We start from the raw sequence: 16,862 nt of genomic DNA on the forward strand, positions 1-16,862 counted from the left end.
CTTTTTTAAAAGAGTTAAAGTTAATTTCCAGAATTGTCTTTAAGCACTTTAATGACTTGAGCAGCTACAGGAAATTGTCATTTGGGTAAACTAAGGTTAAGCACATTTTATCAGAAATGGCGGCCTTATTTAAAAAAAATGTAGTTCGAATTTATAAAATGTCTTATATCAGGCTGCGAATCAATCAACAAATCAAATTTGCACTTTATGCTCTTGTGTCACGTGTTAGATCTTTATCTTGACGTGTGACCTACCTGTTTCGCACATGTCCCCTTCATAGGGAGGCTGACATTCGCACGTGCAAGTGTCGGTGTCGAGTTTTCCACCATTTCTACATTCTTTTCCGTTACACTGAGCTGTAAATGAAACACAAATGTATCCTCTTTAATTTTTAAGGATGAAAATTAATGATATATCTTAACCATAATCTTATGTCTATGTTATTAAAGATAGAAAACTTTTTATGTTATTAAAGATAGATTTTTTTAAAAATATTTAGAACATATTATTTTATTACCAGTAAGCGTATTTGGATGGTATTCGTCTATAATATGGTAAAATATATTGATTTTATAATACAAATCCTTGTCATTATTGACAACATGTTGTTGAAATGGCACAAAACTACTTGTCGATAATTTACTCGTTATTTATAAGTCAATTGATCTATTGACTAGTTGTGTAAAACGTTATTGAAAATTGACATATATATTGTTAGATATTGACGTACAATATCACAAACTACATATATCTTTTCGAGAGATGGCATAGTCCTTAACACTTACGATCACAGATTCCACACATGACTGGGCACATGTCACGCTTGACGTTGTAAAATCGATCGCAGTCATTGCATGTGATATTCCCACCCTCGGTTGCGCATGCATGGATGTCAACTCCGCCCCTTCCGTAAGCCTTGCATTCAGCTTATGAAAACAAAAATAAGATCCGCATTTGTTTATATAAGCATCTTTACATGAATCCTTCAGTTTCTACATTTTTGAAAACAAAATCAATCGAGGTAGAATAATAATGATCACACCTTAAGTGTATAATCGTATGTATGTACAGAGAGCAACACACGGTGGGTGATTTGGTTTTCCTCTCTTCAATTATCGATTAGGCTACGGCACTACAGTTTTCTGTCAGAGTACTTGCATTTTCTTATACAGATTTCGTGTAAACAAACTATACTTAAACAAGTAATAAAATGGCATGATGGTAAAAATGTCAATGGTAAAGGTGTATACCTAGAGTGGACCTCACGCCCTGATACCGACATCCAAACGCGGACACGTACGAAACCTCTGGTGTACTTGGGACATCCGCTAAAACGAACACAAAATACGTACTGTAGACTTCCTCTAATACTAAATCTATTTATGGTGTTATACATGTTATATAATGGTAGAATTGTATTTACATAAACGCCTTGTTGCGTGTTATTCATTAATTGTTTCTTTTTATTTCATTTCATTTTTTTTTAGCGTTAATGTGCCATTGTTATAGAAATATATCTGAATGTATGTACAATTAAGGGATTCGTTAATCGCTTAACTGTGAAGGTGTTTTGTGTGTTGGTATCAACACTTAGTACTTACATTTGCAAATGCCACACATGTAAGGACATTCTTCGGGAACATTTGTAAACCGTTTACAGTAGCTTTCTGGCCAGTCTCGACGGCATATCCACTTGTCCTTGGCAGGGCAAACCACTAAAACAAACACAAGTCAAGTCAAATACCAATATTACATAATCGCTCCAGTAGTTACCGTGATAGTAGGGTAAATTGAAATTTGAATATGTTATCAACTAAATATGTTGGGACATGGAAAAAAGAAAATATATTCAAATAAGATAATTTGTCTATTACCTATAATATCACTTTTTATTTAACTGCAAAAATATGTATAACCTGCCACGTGGGTACCCTAAAATAATTGGTAAGTTCTATTGTAACAAAAACCTTATATAATTATACTTACACTTGTCACATGATCTTCCAGAGTACAGTTTCGTGCATGTGCAAGTACATGAATTAGGGTCCAGTTTCCCTCCATTCAAACACACAAGTCCTTGGCAATCTGAAAAATGTCAGAAGAGAATCCCTCTTAACCTGTATCCGCCGTTATATAAACGACACATTCATGACGCTCTATGCTATTTTGTAAGAAACATTTGTTGATGCATGTTCTCTGTTTTTACACTGAACACGGACACTATTTGAAATATAAAACGTAAAAATGCGTCCCTGAAGATCAAAGGTTGCGTTATAACTGTTTCAGATAGACAAACATAGAAACAAACATTTACCTCGTTTTTATGTACAACAACATCATGTCACAGATTATTGGGCCAGTTTTAAATTATAAGTCCACAGCCAGCTAGAAACTGAAGATGTCGTTGCAATGAAGGATTACAAAATGAGTCACAATCAGTGACTGGACCATCAGACGCAACAACTTATACCTTAATACACTTACCGCATTGGCCTTTGTTGCACGTGTTTGGGCACGCGGAGCATCGACCTTCTCCGGTTCCTGGACGCGCTGCAGTATATGGGAAGGCTAGGTTTGATTGACTGAAAAGGTCACACAAAAAAACTGATATAACGGATATCACATCGTGGCATGTGTTATTATTCCAGGATTTTACTGCAACTGTGCATGCGATCCTGCTTATTCTCGCGAAAAAAGAAATGACTGTTTAGCTCAAAATCGATCAAATGTGGGCAAAATATGAACTAAAGCTTTTATATGGATAATTAGTTAAGTTGTGTTCAGGGAGAGTGTGCGTCTTCTAAATCATGTCGACAATAGACACATAAAACAAGAGTATACATGAAAACTCTTATTAAAAATTAAAAACACGAGGGAAACATTATCAGAAATATATTTCAAATCCAGGCAATATCATATCCTCAATATAACAATGAAAACCGGGTAAAGTTTGTCTATATTTCTGTCTATTGAGGTTTGTATTGTATCTGTTGTCTATACCCGGTGTGTTACTTACCCAGCTGCGTAGTCACAGACATAGTAACGAGTATAACGACTACGGCGACACTCAGCGTACCCACAACCAACCAGGAAAGTAGCGTTCTGGACCATCTGTCAACGGAAACAAACACTGTCAATCAGAATATCAGATAAACATAATTATATAGTCTGGATATCAATGTTGTTATAAATAATCATGCATTTCATGAATATTTAAAAAGAGGAATTCCAATGTTATTATGTTTTCAAAACATTGTCATTGTCAATAAAAATATTTTCAATCAAGTTTCGATGATTCGGTTTTCAAGTTTCAAACATTTCGTGATTTTTGTCATGAAAATGACTGCTTTTACCCTGATGCCAGAACGAAACCTAGCTGTATATTTAACATGATATGAAATATATGGATATATGTGTATCACGTTACGCGAGAAGATAGAATATTAAGACATTTTCAGAAGGGACAGCACTAGCGTTTTTGCAAAATTTTTTATCTGAAAAACAAAAAAATATTTGAAAGACAATACTGAATTATTAACTAGACCCCCTACCTGAGTAAAGTGGCCGATTTTTCTCCAGCCGCCGGAGCCGAGGTAAGAATCTGGGTCTACACCGTACCTCCACATCCGAATCTCATCATACCAGTGGAAGACCGCCTCCTCCCATGTCTTGTACCCTCCTGCCACATTCTGACCAACTGACATCCCGATCGCTGCAGGTAAAATGTATGGCAACATTACTTAAATGTACAACATTAGAAAAAAGTTGACAAAAAAGTCAAACACCTTTTTCTCATCACAGTTATTGGTTAGGTTACTAGGTAAAAATATAGTCTCAACTAAAACAAAAAGGCATGGGCAGATAGGTAGTGCTTGTAAATATTTTTTAAATGTGCATGGAAATTATTTTCGTTCTTACATTATTGCAGTTACCCCTTACATATATTGTACAATTGTACGCGTTTCCCTATTTGTATCCCATCTTTTCTTGTTATAGCACCCTTAATATTGGTGGTATAAACTATATAACCTTGTACAAAATTACTATAAATCTATTTAAAGGGAAGACACTAGGTTGTTCTTCGTCCTCAAACACAATTAAGTTTTTAAAAAAATGAATGAAACTGCATCCCACAGTTGATTTTCCTTAGTGATGTGGAGGGCCTAAAGTGTTGATATCGAAGGGGAAACCATAACATTGTTATGGATATATAATACAATATATTGAATTGAATGTAGAACGTGTTTTTATTGATAATTATGTATACTTTGACAAAACATTTGGCCTATTTATCGTTCCGGTGGTTGTTCACTGTTAAACCCCTTATAATTTTATGGAATCTTCTTTATCCCCTATTACTCACATGGAATCTTCCTCATTTTGTCGTGACCAGCTTTACATTGTTTTGCCCATTTCTGTGCCACAGATGCTAGGCGTTCGTCCCATTTCTGTGTCGATAGAAAAGCAAAGTTATTTTTACTTGGTACATTCTGTGATATATAAAGCCAACATAATTGTGTCTTAAATGCACCATACAACTCAACACAAATTGATGAGAGATTTAAGAGAAGCAATATTACACTAGAACTTACACGTACTAAGTAAAAGCGATAGTACCTCCAATGATTATAACCTTTTCGCGGTGAATCAATATTTACAGGATAATTCATCATGTTGTTTACAACATATTCTTAGTTTCTAAGCTTTCAAAACATACTTTATCAATTAACTTGTGCATTACACCGAGCCCAAACCAAAGTAACATAACCTAGTATTGTTATCGCCGACCAATAATCGTTACCAACTACGTACCAGAGTGACAAGGTCGGTGGCTGGAGGTTCTACTTTAGACCGGTAATCGTTATGGAGATCAGTAATCATTTTCTTGTCCACTTCAGATACCCCACTGACCCGCACACGGGAATCGTCTCGCATACATAGTGTATGTCCCTTTAACGCCTTGTATTCATTGGTACAGGTATTCTGTAAGCAAACAGGAAGTTACGTCATAAGATGGTTTTGTAATGAGTGCTTGTTTCAAGTACTTCAGTTACATTGAATAATTTTACAAGGAAATTCATATATTTAAAAAAAAAAACATTTTTACATCTTTTTGTAACGAATATGGAACAAAGGAGAGAGAAAACTTTGTTTTTGCAAAATTTACCCCCAATATATTATCCATGGAGACGGTCGGTCGTTTGACGATCGGATTCGACTTGGGCACTGAGGGTTTAGGTAATGAGGGCGGTGGAGGAGGTGGAGGTGCATTTGCATTTTCTGTTGTTATTCCTGTACTGCCGCTGTTTACAGGGAAACCGGATCCACCTAAAGAATTATCCGTGAAACCCGTACTGAAACCTGAACTGCTTCCGGTATTGCTAGGTAAACTCGTCCCGCTTCCGGTGTTGCTAGGAAAACCAAGACCACTTCCTGTGTTGCTTGGGAAACCAGAGCCGAGTCCAACGTTTTCAGGAGAACTATTGCCTCTAGCGTTGTTACTTGAGAAACTAGAAGTGGTGACCGTTGTCCGTCTATCGGCTGGGTCATAAACAACAGTGAAGCTTGTCCGACCGGAATTGGAACCCCGAGTCCTCATAGAGTCTAGTATAAATCGCCAAAACTGATTTACATCTGAAATTAAACATAGATTCTATATTCATTGTAAAGATCAAACAGAAATTCAATCATTATCACAAGCATTAATTAATTACAGAATGAGTTTCCCCTTTACTTTTAAGTACTCACTTTGCACAAACTACTTGCATAATTACTTAATAGTTATGGACTTTGTCTCTAGAAGTACTCTTCAGTGTGGTTCATGTAAAAACCATCTGTTGATTTAATCTTGGAAAAAAATCGCAATAAATATTAATTATCATACACCTACTACAATATTAATATGTTCTTAAAGTAATATAAATCTTGATTGACATATTTTGTGATACAGGTAAGAAAACGCCCAGGTGTAACATTCAAATTAGTTGTCAGTTTTAACTGATTTTGAATTTAAATGTCTAAAAGCAAAATACATTGGATTAATTTCCTGGCTTTCGTTGAAATCAATTTATCACTGTCAAATTTTCTGTATTTTTCATAAGCAAATTGTCTGAAGGATGAATTTAACATGTTATCCACAACAGTGGGTGTGATTTTATCGGTGAATGGTAGTGACTTTAACCATTCAAACCACAGACTGTTTCCTGAACACGATTTGTGTATTAGAAGCACCGTTGATAAATTTATTTACTTTGCTGTGGTTAAGAAATATTTATCTTTCAATACTAGAACGATTGACATAGAACATATGTTAGTTCTGATAGTAGCTTCTGTTTCTCATCCTAGCGGCTGTGTATCAGTAGATACATCATACCTGTATTCTTTGTTTGTCCTGTAATTTACATACAATTGTATTTTATAATACTGTCTATGCACTGTATGTATTGTCTTCAAACAAAGGAGCCTTACTTTCTCATTTACACTATATTGATCAGCCATCATCTTTATTGTCTTTTTATTTCTATAAATTAAATGTTCTGTATGGTGATACACAATTAATGAAATACCTTCTGAAGTGCCAAAAGTGATTAACATTCACCGTCTGTCTTTTGAATTATGTATTTATACAAAAGAAAAAGAAAAAAAGAAACCTTTTGTGTCAACAAGCCAAACTAATAAAAACAAAGAATGAATACCATAGCAAACAGCGGTGAACCCGGTAATACACTTTTTATTGAAATAATAAAGCCGATCATCAACCTTCCACTGAAATCATAATGTCGACCATCAACCTTCCATTGAAATCATAAAGTCGATCATGAACCTTCCATTGAAATCATAATGTCGACCATCAACCCTCCATTTAAAGCATAATGTCGACCATCAACCTTCCATTGAAATCATAAAGTCGACCATCAACCTTCCATTGAAATCATAAAGTCGACCATCAACCTTCCATTTAAATCATAATGTCTACCATCAACCTTTAATTGAAATCATAATAACGACCATCAACCTTCCATTGAAATCATAAAGTCGACCATCAACCTTCCATTGAAATCATAATGTCTACCATAAACCTTCCGTTGAAATCATAATGTCGACCATCAACCTTCCATTGAAATCGTAATGTCTACCATAAACCTTCCGTTGAAAGCATAATGTCGACCATCAACCTTTCATTGAAATCATAATGTCTACCATAAACCTTCCGTTGAAATCATAATGTCGACCATCAACCTTCCATTGAAATCGTAATGTCTACCATAAACCTTCCGTTGAAAGCATAATGTCGACCATCAACCTTTCATTGAAATCATAATGTCGACCATCAACCTTCCATTGAAATCATAATGTCTACCATCAACGTTCCACCGAAATCAAAATGTCTACCATCAACCTTCCATTGAAATCATAATGTCGACCATCAACCTCCAATTGAAATCATAATGTCTACCATCAACCTTCCATTGAAATCATAATGTCGAACATCAACCATCGATTTCTGCTCTGTGGTGTAAGATTTTTCTGTCAGTAGTCGACACGGGAATACAAAGACACTGTCATTGAATGTCGAATCAACTACGATATGTATAAACAAATAGTTGGGGAAACACGGGAGTTACTTTCCGAAGATAGGAAATTCAGTAGCAATGTAATTAATTTGGTCCTTCTGTAAGAAAAGTTCTTGCCATCAAACAAAATATAAATTGTGTCGACAAGAAATTATATCATCACCCATTCTCGCGATTTCATCCTCACTTTATTTCATTTTCGTCATATAAACATCCATATCATATTATTTTTGGAAGCTGAAGCTGACTATTGAACCGTGTTTAACTACACAATGAGCCTAAACTCAATGATTAGGTATTAGTAATTGTCTCTTTTCAGAACAACACAAATATAATTAAAGACATGACGATGCAGTGTCTTGATAGTATATTGATGATAATATTCCAGGAGAGATAACATCCGAAGTGTATCAATAATACACTTTCATTATGATTGGCTGTAAACAAGTCTGTGACAGGAAAAGCTTGTGTAGCTTTATTTATTAGTTATGCACGTGCTTGTTATAATATGTCTGATATAGATAAGATCTACTTTAATGTCTAGACCACGATTAACTATTAAATTGGTACATGAAAATTGCTGCATTAAACAATCGCTTTTTTTTTCTAAACTACGATAGGTTTAAATTGTTCGCTTATCTGTTGTAAAGCTATACGACTTTATCCAACCACAGCCTAATATGAACAGCAAACAATGCTAATTTGTAGTCGGCATATCTCAGAATTTCAATGATAACTCTGTGTAGCTGATATTTAGAAAGCATTCTCAAACAACAAAATCCAATTAGCGAATCGCCTATCATAATGCAGGGGACATGTAATATGCTGTCTTTATGCTAGTAGCATTTTAGATATAGTAAGAAAAAAAACTTGCTTTCAGAGTTTTCATTTCAGCCTTTTTAGCAATAATAAACAGTGGACAACCAGAGTAATGTTTAAATCCGTTTATATTTGTTTGCCTTTCTTTTTTGCGTCTTAGCTTCCTTTTCTGAACACCAGGTGATGCACTCCCATTACAAAAGTAAGGTGACTACAGGTAATTATTTTTAGCTAATGTTTATTGCTATGTAAATTACTAATTACTTGCTGCATTTTGTTTACATAAACATATGTTTACACAAACAATCATTTATGTCGATATAATTTGTCAATCACAGACTTAAAAACATAGTGAATACAAACATGTGCACTTTCGTTACCAACTTCTTCTAAAATTAAATAAAAAAGCCCTTATTAAATATTCAGTTGACATAACACGTAAAAGAATTAGGAAAGACCATTACCCATCAGGTAAGTTCTAGAAAATTTCCCAAACATTAAGTTGATAGTTTGGAAAGTCAAAATAAATATTTTTAATTGTTATATCTCATTAATCAATCATCAATTAGGGCAGCATGAAATTCATTTTTTTAAACATACATGTAAAATACTCTGTTTAAAAGTTAGTTTTTATCACCTGGCTGTATCTAATACAATGTATGTTATGTAATTTTAAATACAGCTGTACATCACCCAAGATTAATGTTAAAGAAGGTTAATATGAATGATTTATTTTATTCTTGCTTTGTCGCCTTTGTTATCGTACGCTAATTAATTGTGTATCACCACAATATGTAATTAATTGTGTAATGTGACATGTTCAATCTCCATTAACATAAGACAATGACATGTTTATAACACAGTGACGTCCCGCTGAGTACACCATGAAACAACCGTACTTTGTGGTCAATGTTCGATTTGGATATAAAGCAAAAAACAATAGATCTATACATCATTGTTTACTCAATGAAAGCATTTAATGATTTATAAGGTATGTTTGATCGATTTGGTCAGAAAACAATTCATAAATGTCGGCCATGGATTATTAACATCGCATCACACGACTTTTACAACAAATAACTCTACTCTTACAAATGCTAAACAACAAAACAAAGAGAGAGGTCTACCATGTCCGCTACTTAAAGACCATCATGTTTACTGTCGTCTGTGTTTCACGAGATATTCGATATGTAATAGGAAATAAGCATAATTCTGGTCGATATTTCACTGACTTCCAACACCTGTTTACAGGTGCATTTTTTATAACTGATAACTGAGGCACTTTATCAATATAGCAACAGTCCAGCTCAACTGGTTTGACTGAGGATGTTGATACAAACACGTGTAATAAATATCACGTGACCGTGTTGATTTTATATAACGCTCATAAATACACATTACGTCGGACTATTCAGGATATATATCGATATTTGTTACCTAAATGACGTGACGGCATGCTTTATGATAGAAGTATCGATATGTGTAACCCATGTCACGTGATGATTTGATAAATGATAATTTTGCAAATCAGGAAAAGAAACGCATGCTTCCCAACACAAACCCATTGAAATATAATCCTGCCAAATACATTTTAATGAGAACCAAACCTTTAGGCAGACGTTGATATTATCATAATTGAATATTTCAAGATGTTGCGTTTGTTGATATAAATTAACTACTTGTCAACATAAACCAATATATCCGTCAATCAAAATAATATTTCACCGTGGAATATTCATAGTCTGATAGCATAACAATTTAAAACACAATTGCTGACGAAACAATTATTCGACAAATGTGCTCTTTATTATGATTTCTGTAGGAATTTTCAGTGACAAATTCAACATAAAGTTCAACATGAATTAATCATGATTTAGTAAATATAACGACAACTGAATGCAATACATTGAATATTTTTTACATACTAGGACATCATAATCATTACCTAATTGATATACACAACGATAGTATGTTAGCCAATCAATAGACATAAAGACAATGTATTGACCAATGACAACATCTGAACTGGTGCATGTACGGATAACATATTGACCAATTTATCTATATTAAAACATCGTATTAACTAGTAATATGCACAAAGACAATATATTGACCAATCAATAAACGCCATGGCAACATATTGACCAATGAACACAGGCTTGGGCAATATATTTAGTAATTCACACATGACTGGACAATGTGTTGACCAATAGCCATCAGTCTGAATTACATGTCGACCAATGAATAAACGCATGGATTATTCAATTAACGGACATGCTGACCAAAATATACCAGCCAATAGTACATGTCGACCAATGAATACAGGTCAACGTGTTAACCAATCCAAACTATTCATCACTGTATATACGCCTTAGTAAACGTCACAATAAAATGTGACGGAAGTGTCATAAATGTAATTACAACCTAATAATGCATGTAAGAACACACACACATAAAAAACTAAAAATATTTAAGAACGTAGATATCACCCATATTTTTTTTTTTTTTTTTTAACTTTATATTTGCTGGAAGGAATGGAAAAGTATTACCGAATTATTTTCATAGTAAAAGGACAAAGATGACAGTTTACTGACCAACGAAACATGTCAATGTTAGAATCAATAACCAAGAACATATTGACTGCTTGATGAATTCTAGGACTGTTGAATTAAACTAAACATCGGATATAAATTAAACTATTGGATATTTAGTGTATAAATGGGGTTCGTAAGCAAATAATTTACGAACATTTCAAAATGAAGTGGTTGTGCCAACACTATCAAACATGCACCCAATGCTTTTTTGTCCTCTGTGTTTCTCATTCGAAGGAAATTTAGCCATGTAGGGTCAATGTCGTTATGCTATGGAGTAAACAGACGTGGATTTTAATGCCAACGTATCCCTCTTCATACTCCCATGAATAGAGTTTAATAACCCCGGACCATCTGTCCCCTAATTTGTGCCAGGGATAATTGTTTTAACAATGTTGACAAATACTGATCCCCGCAGTGTATCCTGGAGACGCATACCATTGGAAAAAGTACCATGTTAGCTGACTTTACTGTAATTCAACAACATTGTTTTATTTAAGATTACTCGTTAACATTGGTTTGACCGTATTGTGGCAGGATCAATTAAATGATATTCTGTCTGAAGTATAATTGCTCAGAAGCACAGTATACCACAGTTGTTTTGGCTAATCGGATTAACTGGGCTTTTTGTCAAATTAAGGCATTATTTTTTTATTGATTCAGACGCCTTAACGTATCAGAAAGTAGGACGAGGATTATTTTAGGTAAATACAAATGCTATATCTATTAATGACTTTCCTATTCACTTGGTGTCCTCTTAGATCCTGACATTTTGCCTATATTTACATGGTGGGTATTCGATGAAGCAGAAGACGCTTACTCTTCAGGAACATCTGTCTTAATCTCCGTGCATGTTTTTTCATATTTCACACTCATTTATTGATTATGAGATATCACCGACATATATATTACTAGCCCTTTAAACCTGGCTGATAATCTATTAAACCATATTTGACTACTCAGAACTATTCTAATCTTAGAAGCCCAATTAATAACCTAGACCATTGGCATGTAAGCCATACAGTTAATTTGCTATTGCGATCCCAGTACAGCATCGCCCTGTCCAGAAATCATTTCATCAGGATTTTAAAATTGATGTAAAAGTACCATTAGCTTAATCACCTTTAGAACAAACGGGTCCTGATACCTGCGTGATTTTACATCACTATTAACGAGGTCAATGGATTTCCATGAACAAATATTTCGGATTTGCTGGATAAGATTAGGTCGCATCATAGTAAAAAATCAAAAATACATCCTATAGGATAACAATACTTTCATAGATCTGGGAATATGGCTTAAATATGTCCTACGGGATTTTGAATTTCCGTTCTTTCTATAAAGCAATAATTTTCAGAATGTTTTCAATTTTACCGAAATCTAATTTTACAGCAGACATCTTACATGATTAGCGATGACGTAATTTCAAATGCATACTAGTTTTGGAGAGTTCGCATGCGGATATCACTAGCAGACTGTCGTGAATCAATCGAGAAACGTCCATTACAAAAACGATTGTGTATAGAAATGCAGCTATCTTTAGCCAAACAAACGGACGCCCATTGTCGTCGGCTTGTCTTCAGCATTTGATTACTTTTACTGGATCACTTGGCCAGATCATTGAGCAAGGTTTGTACACATCGATTGTAAATGGCCTTTAAGTTAACACAGATGAATGCCCGAGGCAGATATTTTGTGAAAAATGATATCTATCTTATTTAATGTTTTCCTTATCAGTAAAAAAGCCGAAAAACATGCAAACTGGAAATTTATGTTTTTCAATAACTGGAATTGTTTTGTCATGATAAAATAAGTTCTGAGGTAATGATGAAAGCAAGCAACTCAAATTTGGAAGCTACAGTGACTTAATTGTGATTATTTATCTTATAGCTGACGACGATTCGTCTAGTAATTTACCATTCTATTCCAGACAGAGTGATTGCTAGACTATAGTTTACAAACGCCCCAGGTATTCTCTCTGGGGCGAGTTAATTGTGATAACTGTTCTCGTAGCTTATATATTTTCTCTCAGCCTGATCAAGGGTTTTGAAATACCAATGATATTTCCCCTAGGTGAACAACATTTTGACGATTTCATTTGACAATACACTCGGTTTAGCATTTAATTTTCATGGTAGTGAACAATTTTAGAAATTCAATAGCGTCATACTGATTTTCGATCTCGTTAGTTATAAAGATCAATTCCTGAAGAAACTTAACATTTTATTTTATTCAAATATACATCGATAAATTACATCACATATTCATTTTCGATCCCGTTTTAGTTATGAACATCAATTCCTGAAGACACTTCAGTGCAAAATTTTGAATAATTCGAAGGACTTGATAGCATTTTTGTGTAAATATTTCTTTGCAGTTTTAAATTACATGTAGTTTGATATATACATTGGGTATTGTTCGTATCAGAATATTGTAAGTATTGTTATCTCTATACAAACAACAAATCACTACAACAGCTGATTAACACCGGACCGTATAACATCAAACCCATTATATAGGTACTGATGGCTGATACTAGTAAAAGACTTCTTGTGGTGCAGGCATGAATAAACATAACATTTGATTTCGCAAGGAATTGTAATAGTATATAGCTACTTAATACAGTTTTAATAAGATAAAACTGAATCCCGAACACGAATACCTCTCGTCACATAACATGATATGTGTAACACAATGGCTCTATTAACTAACAATACAGGTGAATTAATAATCAAGTGCTGGACGATCAGATATTAATTCTATGAATGACTAACGGTCCTTATCTTATTCTCTGATGTACTACACAACATGGTTAACGTATTGTTTACATAAATTCAATGGAAGATAATGCAAAGATATAAATTCGTTAATACGATGAGATATGCATGCGTTAGTTTGTGGTGTGACAGATTGAAACATACCGTCTGTTGTGGTCTTGTGGCCAGACACCTGCTAGTAGGATATCGATAATGTTACATTAAAAGTTTAAAACACATACAAATGTGTATTTTTATACCTATTTATGAGAGGAACTAATCATTAAATCAAACAGATGATTGACAAGTATGTGTATAAATAACAACTTATTAGTTTCCTGTGCATTTTGACTCATTTATAATGGTCGCTTTTAACTGTGCTATTCCTCGTTTGTGATGTTATTACCTGCGGAAAATGTTGAAAAAATCAAACATCTTATCGCAGAATGAGATCGAACTCTGTGCTGTGTTTTGTCTAAGGATACATGTACTTTTTGACATGGATCATGATTTTATTTTACATCGAACGCAAAATATCAATAAATTACCTAACAGTACATGCTCCATTATAAAATAGGTACTCAAATTGGCCACACGAGGCGAAGACACCTATAACCATATATGGTGTGTATAAAAACGCCCGTCAATAGACAAATGGATGCCGATCTCTATATAGCTCGCAATATGACCATCAGACCGTCGCCGTTCCTGTCCACGCAGGTGTGATGTATAGCCTGGCCAGTCAAAGGTATACGTCACATGTCTTTTAACGACGCTGGTTATTCATTAATGACCCGTGAATAGCGAGGAGGACAGGTTATCGTATATAATTACCCTATAAATTTGTGTCGCAAGAAGATATTAAATGCATGCGTTTATTTTCATTAAGGGCTAGTATATAATTATCATTCTTACTTTCCTTTCGTACATAAAAATGAATTATGTGTATATATGTTTCCTGAAATTGCATTTAATTGAAATATTTGTTAATGTTTCTTTTGTAAATAATAGAAACTATATATTTAAACGACATTAACTCTTAGGTAAATGCTAATTTCCCATATATGACCTCCTTTCCTTATTCATTAACTTGTTTTTTTGGGCCGAATCTCCCTGTGTAATTCTGGTTTGGCCGGTTATCAGTTTAATTTGACCTTTTTGTACTTTTAAATTGATAATTAGTGTGACATTTCCGTAATTGACGCATTCAACTGGACCTTGATACCATTTCTTTACGACCTTGACTGTTGTGTATTGTTAATACTTGAACAACTGGATTAGTGGTGAGTAACAATGAGATTCGGAGCCGGAAACTCGTCAGAAAACAATGAGCATGAACCTGCAACATTGACGGACGCCAATGACCAATATCATAATGAATTCTGCCTACCAGTTCCAGTCTTGTCACAAAGGAGTTCTGTCACGTGAACATATTAATGTTGTAATTATGTACTGCTAATCTAATCGCCCCTATCTAGTATGTAATACTTCGTGTGGACAGTCACTGAATTATGAACCTCCTAATCAATACCGTGTTATGAAACTTTGTCTGACATATTTGCTTGCTCCACTAAGTTCTCTAACTCCACGGTTGAAAAGCAGTTTGAACATAATGAAATGAATAGCAACCACTAAATCAACTTTGTGTGGAAGAAATTAATGGGAATAACACTTGAATCTGTCTCATCTGAGTTTTCTATTTTATGTCTTATTCAAAAGGTGTAACTTTTTTAAAGTAACTGATAAGATATCTGTACGTTTTCCTGCGACATATACATTGTGTCTCACTCTGTATTTGATACATAAGACAGGTGTGATAATGATTTCTTTTTCCTTGGTCAGGGGTATCCACAATTTTACCGGTGTGAGGTTTTCTTATCTTACCCTAGTGTTAAGACAAACTAAAAGTGCTCTTTGCATGTTCTCAACTTAAGAATCTTCCTCTACGGGTAGAAATCTCCTGTTACCCCAAGTTTGTGAAAGAAACCATTATTCTCATATGAAGCCAAATGATGCACATCGTATAATTGTAATTAATGCAAATTGGCCTTTCGCGGACAAACATCGCTGATATTAATTTAAATTTGTACTTTAAATATTTTCTTAAATAATTACTGTGTTCATATGATTTCCGTTCTTTTTGCTTACGCTTAACATCAAGGCTATATTTGCCAATAAACAATATGAAAACATTACCCCCATCTCCTTTCTTTATTGATTTATAGCCACACATCCTTTTTTAATGCTGGAGATAATTACCTGTCTTCTTAAACCATTTGATGCACAATTATCATAACATGTCATTTGTCATACAAATGCATTTAATCATCGTGGTTGAATTATGCAAGACATCGCAAAACAGTTTTGACAAGTAAAACACACTTACCTCCTGTCACCATTCGTGTCTGCCCGCCGCTCTCGTTCGTGTTTTGACCAATGACGACATCGGTGAATACAACTGCTACAACGAACAATGTCCAGACTCCCATTTCGGAATCAAATAATATTGTGTAGTTTTTCAATATTATTCACCAAATTGAGAAGAAAATATGCAGCCTCTCACAATGTACAGTGTATATGCATATATATAATATTAACTACTACATATGCAAATATTTCCTATGTCGCTCTTAATGAAGAGAGGCGCTTTACTGTGAGTTTCGGCTTTTCTGTCCCATTTATATCAAGATCCCTGGTAATTAATGAGGTCACATGTAAATACAGGATACATGACGAAGTAACAGCGTATGACTGTCCACAAATCTATCGCCCACTTCTATGATTGGCTGACAACGCCTCAGTGTATAACGAGTCGTTCCTAAACAGCTTAGCTTGCAACACTAAACTGTTAAAAAATCTATAGTGTTTCTTTGCCTCTCTGGTCCTTATGGCGATCATTTAGAATTTTAAGCGAAGTTAGCTAGTTATGTCTTGTGGGGCTTTTTCAGGTGAATTAGTTAGTTAAGCGTTACTTTTTGTTTTTAGTTACCATATGAACTTAAACTAGTGTGCTAAGCAGTTCGACGTAAAATATCTACTGCGTTAGATTCCAACTTAATTGCATTGTCGCAAAAACAATCGAACCTAATAAGTTCCATATGAGACGGTGAATACTGTTAATC

General features: G+C 34.3%; 1 protein-coding gene across 1 annotated transcript; it reads right to left on the reverse strand.

The window, feature by feature from the left end:
- Positions 1-254: 254 nt before the first annotated feature.
- LOC117314794 lies at positions 255-16,396 on the reverse strand (the record flags this gene model as incomplete). The annotated part of the gene is given in 12 exon segments (XM_033868898.1): positions 255-356; positions 786-926; positions 1,251-1,328; positions 1,602-1,715; positions 1,987-2,085; positions 2,485-2,582; positions 3,017-3,111; positions 3,552-3,712; positions 4,364-4,448; positions 4,813-4,983; positions 5,168-5,634; positions 16,127-16,396. Coding segments are annotated over 12 exon segments (1,714 nt in total), but the record flags the coding sequence as incomplete, so codon positions are not given.
- Positions 16,397-16,862: the final 466 nt, after the last annotated feature.

The sequence above is a fragment of the Pecten maximus genome, chromosome 16 (assembly GCF_902652985.1).
Source record: "Pecten maximus chromosome 16, xPecMax1.1, whole genome shotgun sequence".
Lineage (NCBI taxonomy): Eukaryota > Metazoa > Mollusca > Bivalvia > Pectinida > Pectinidae > Pecten > Pecten maximus.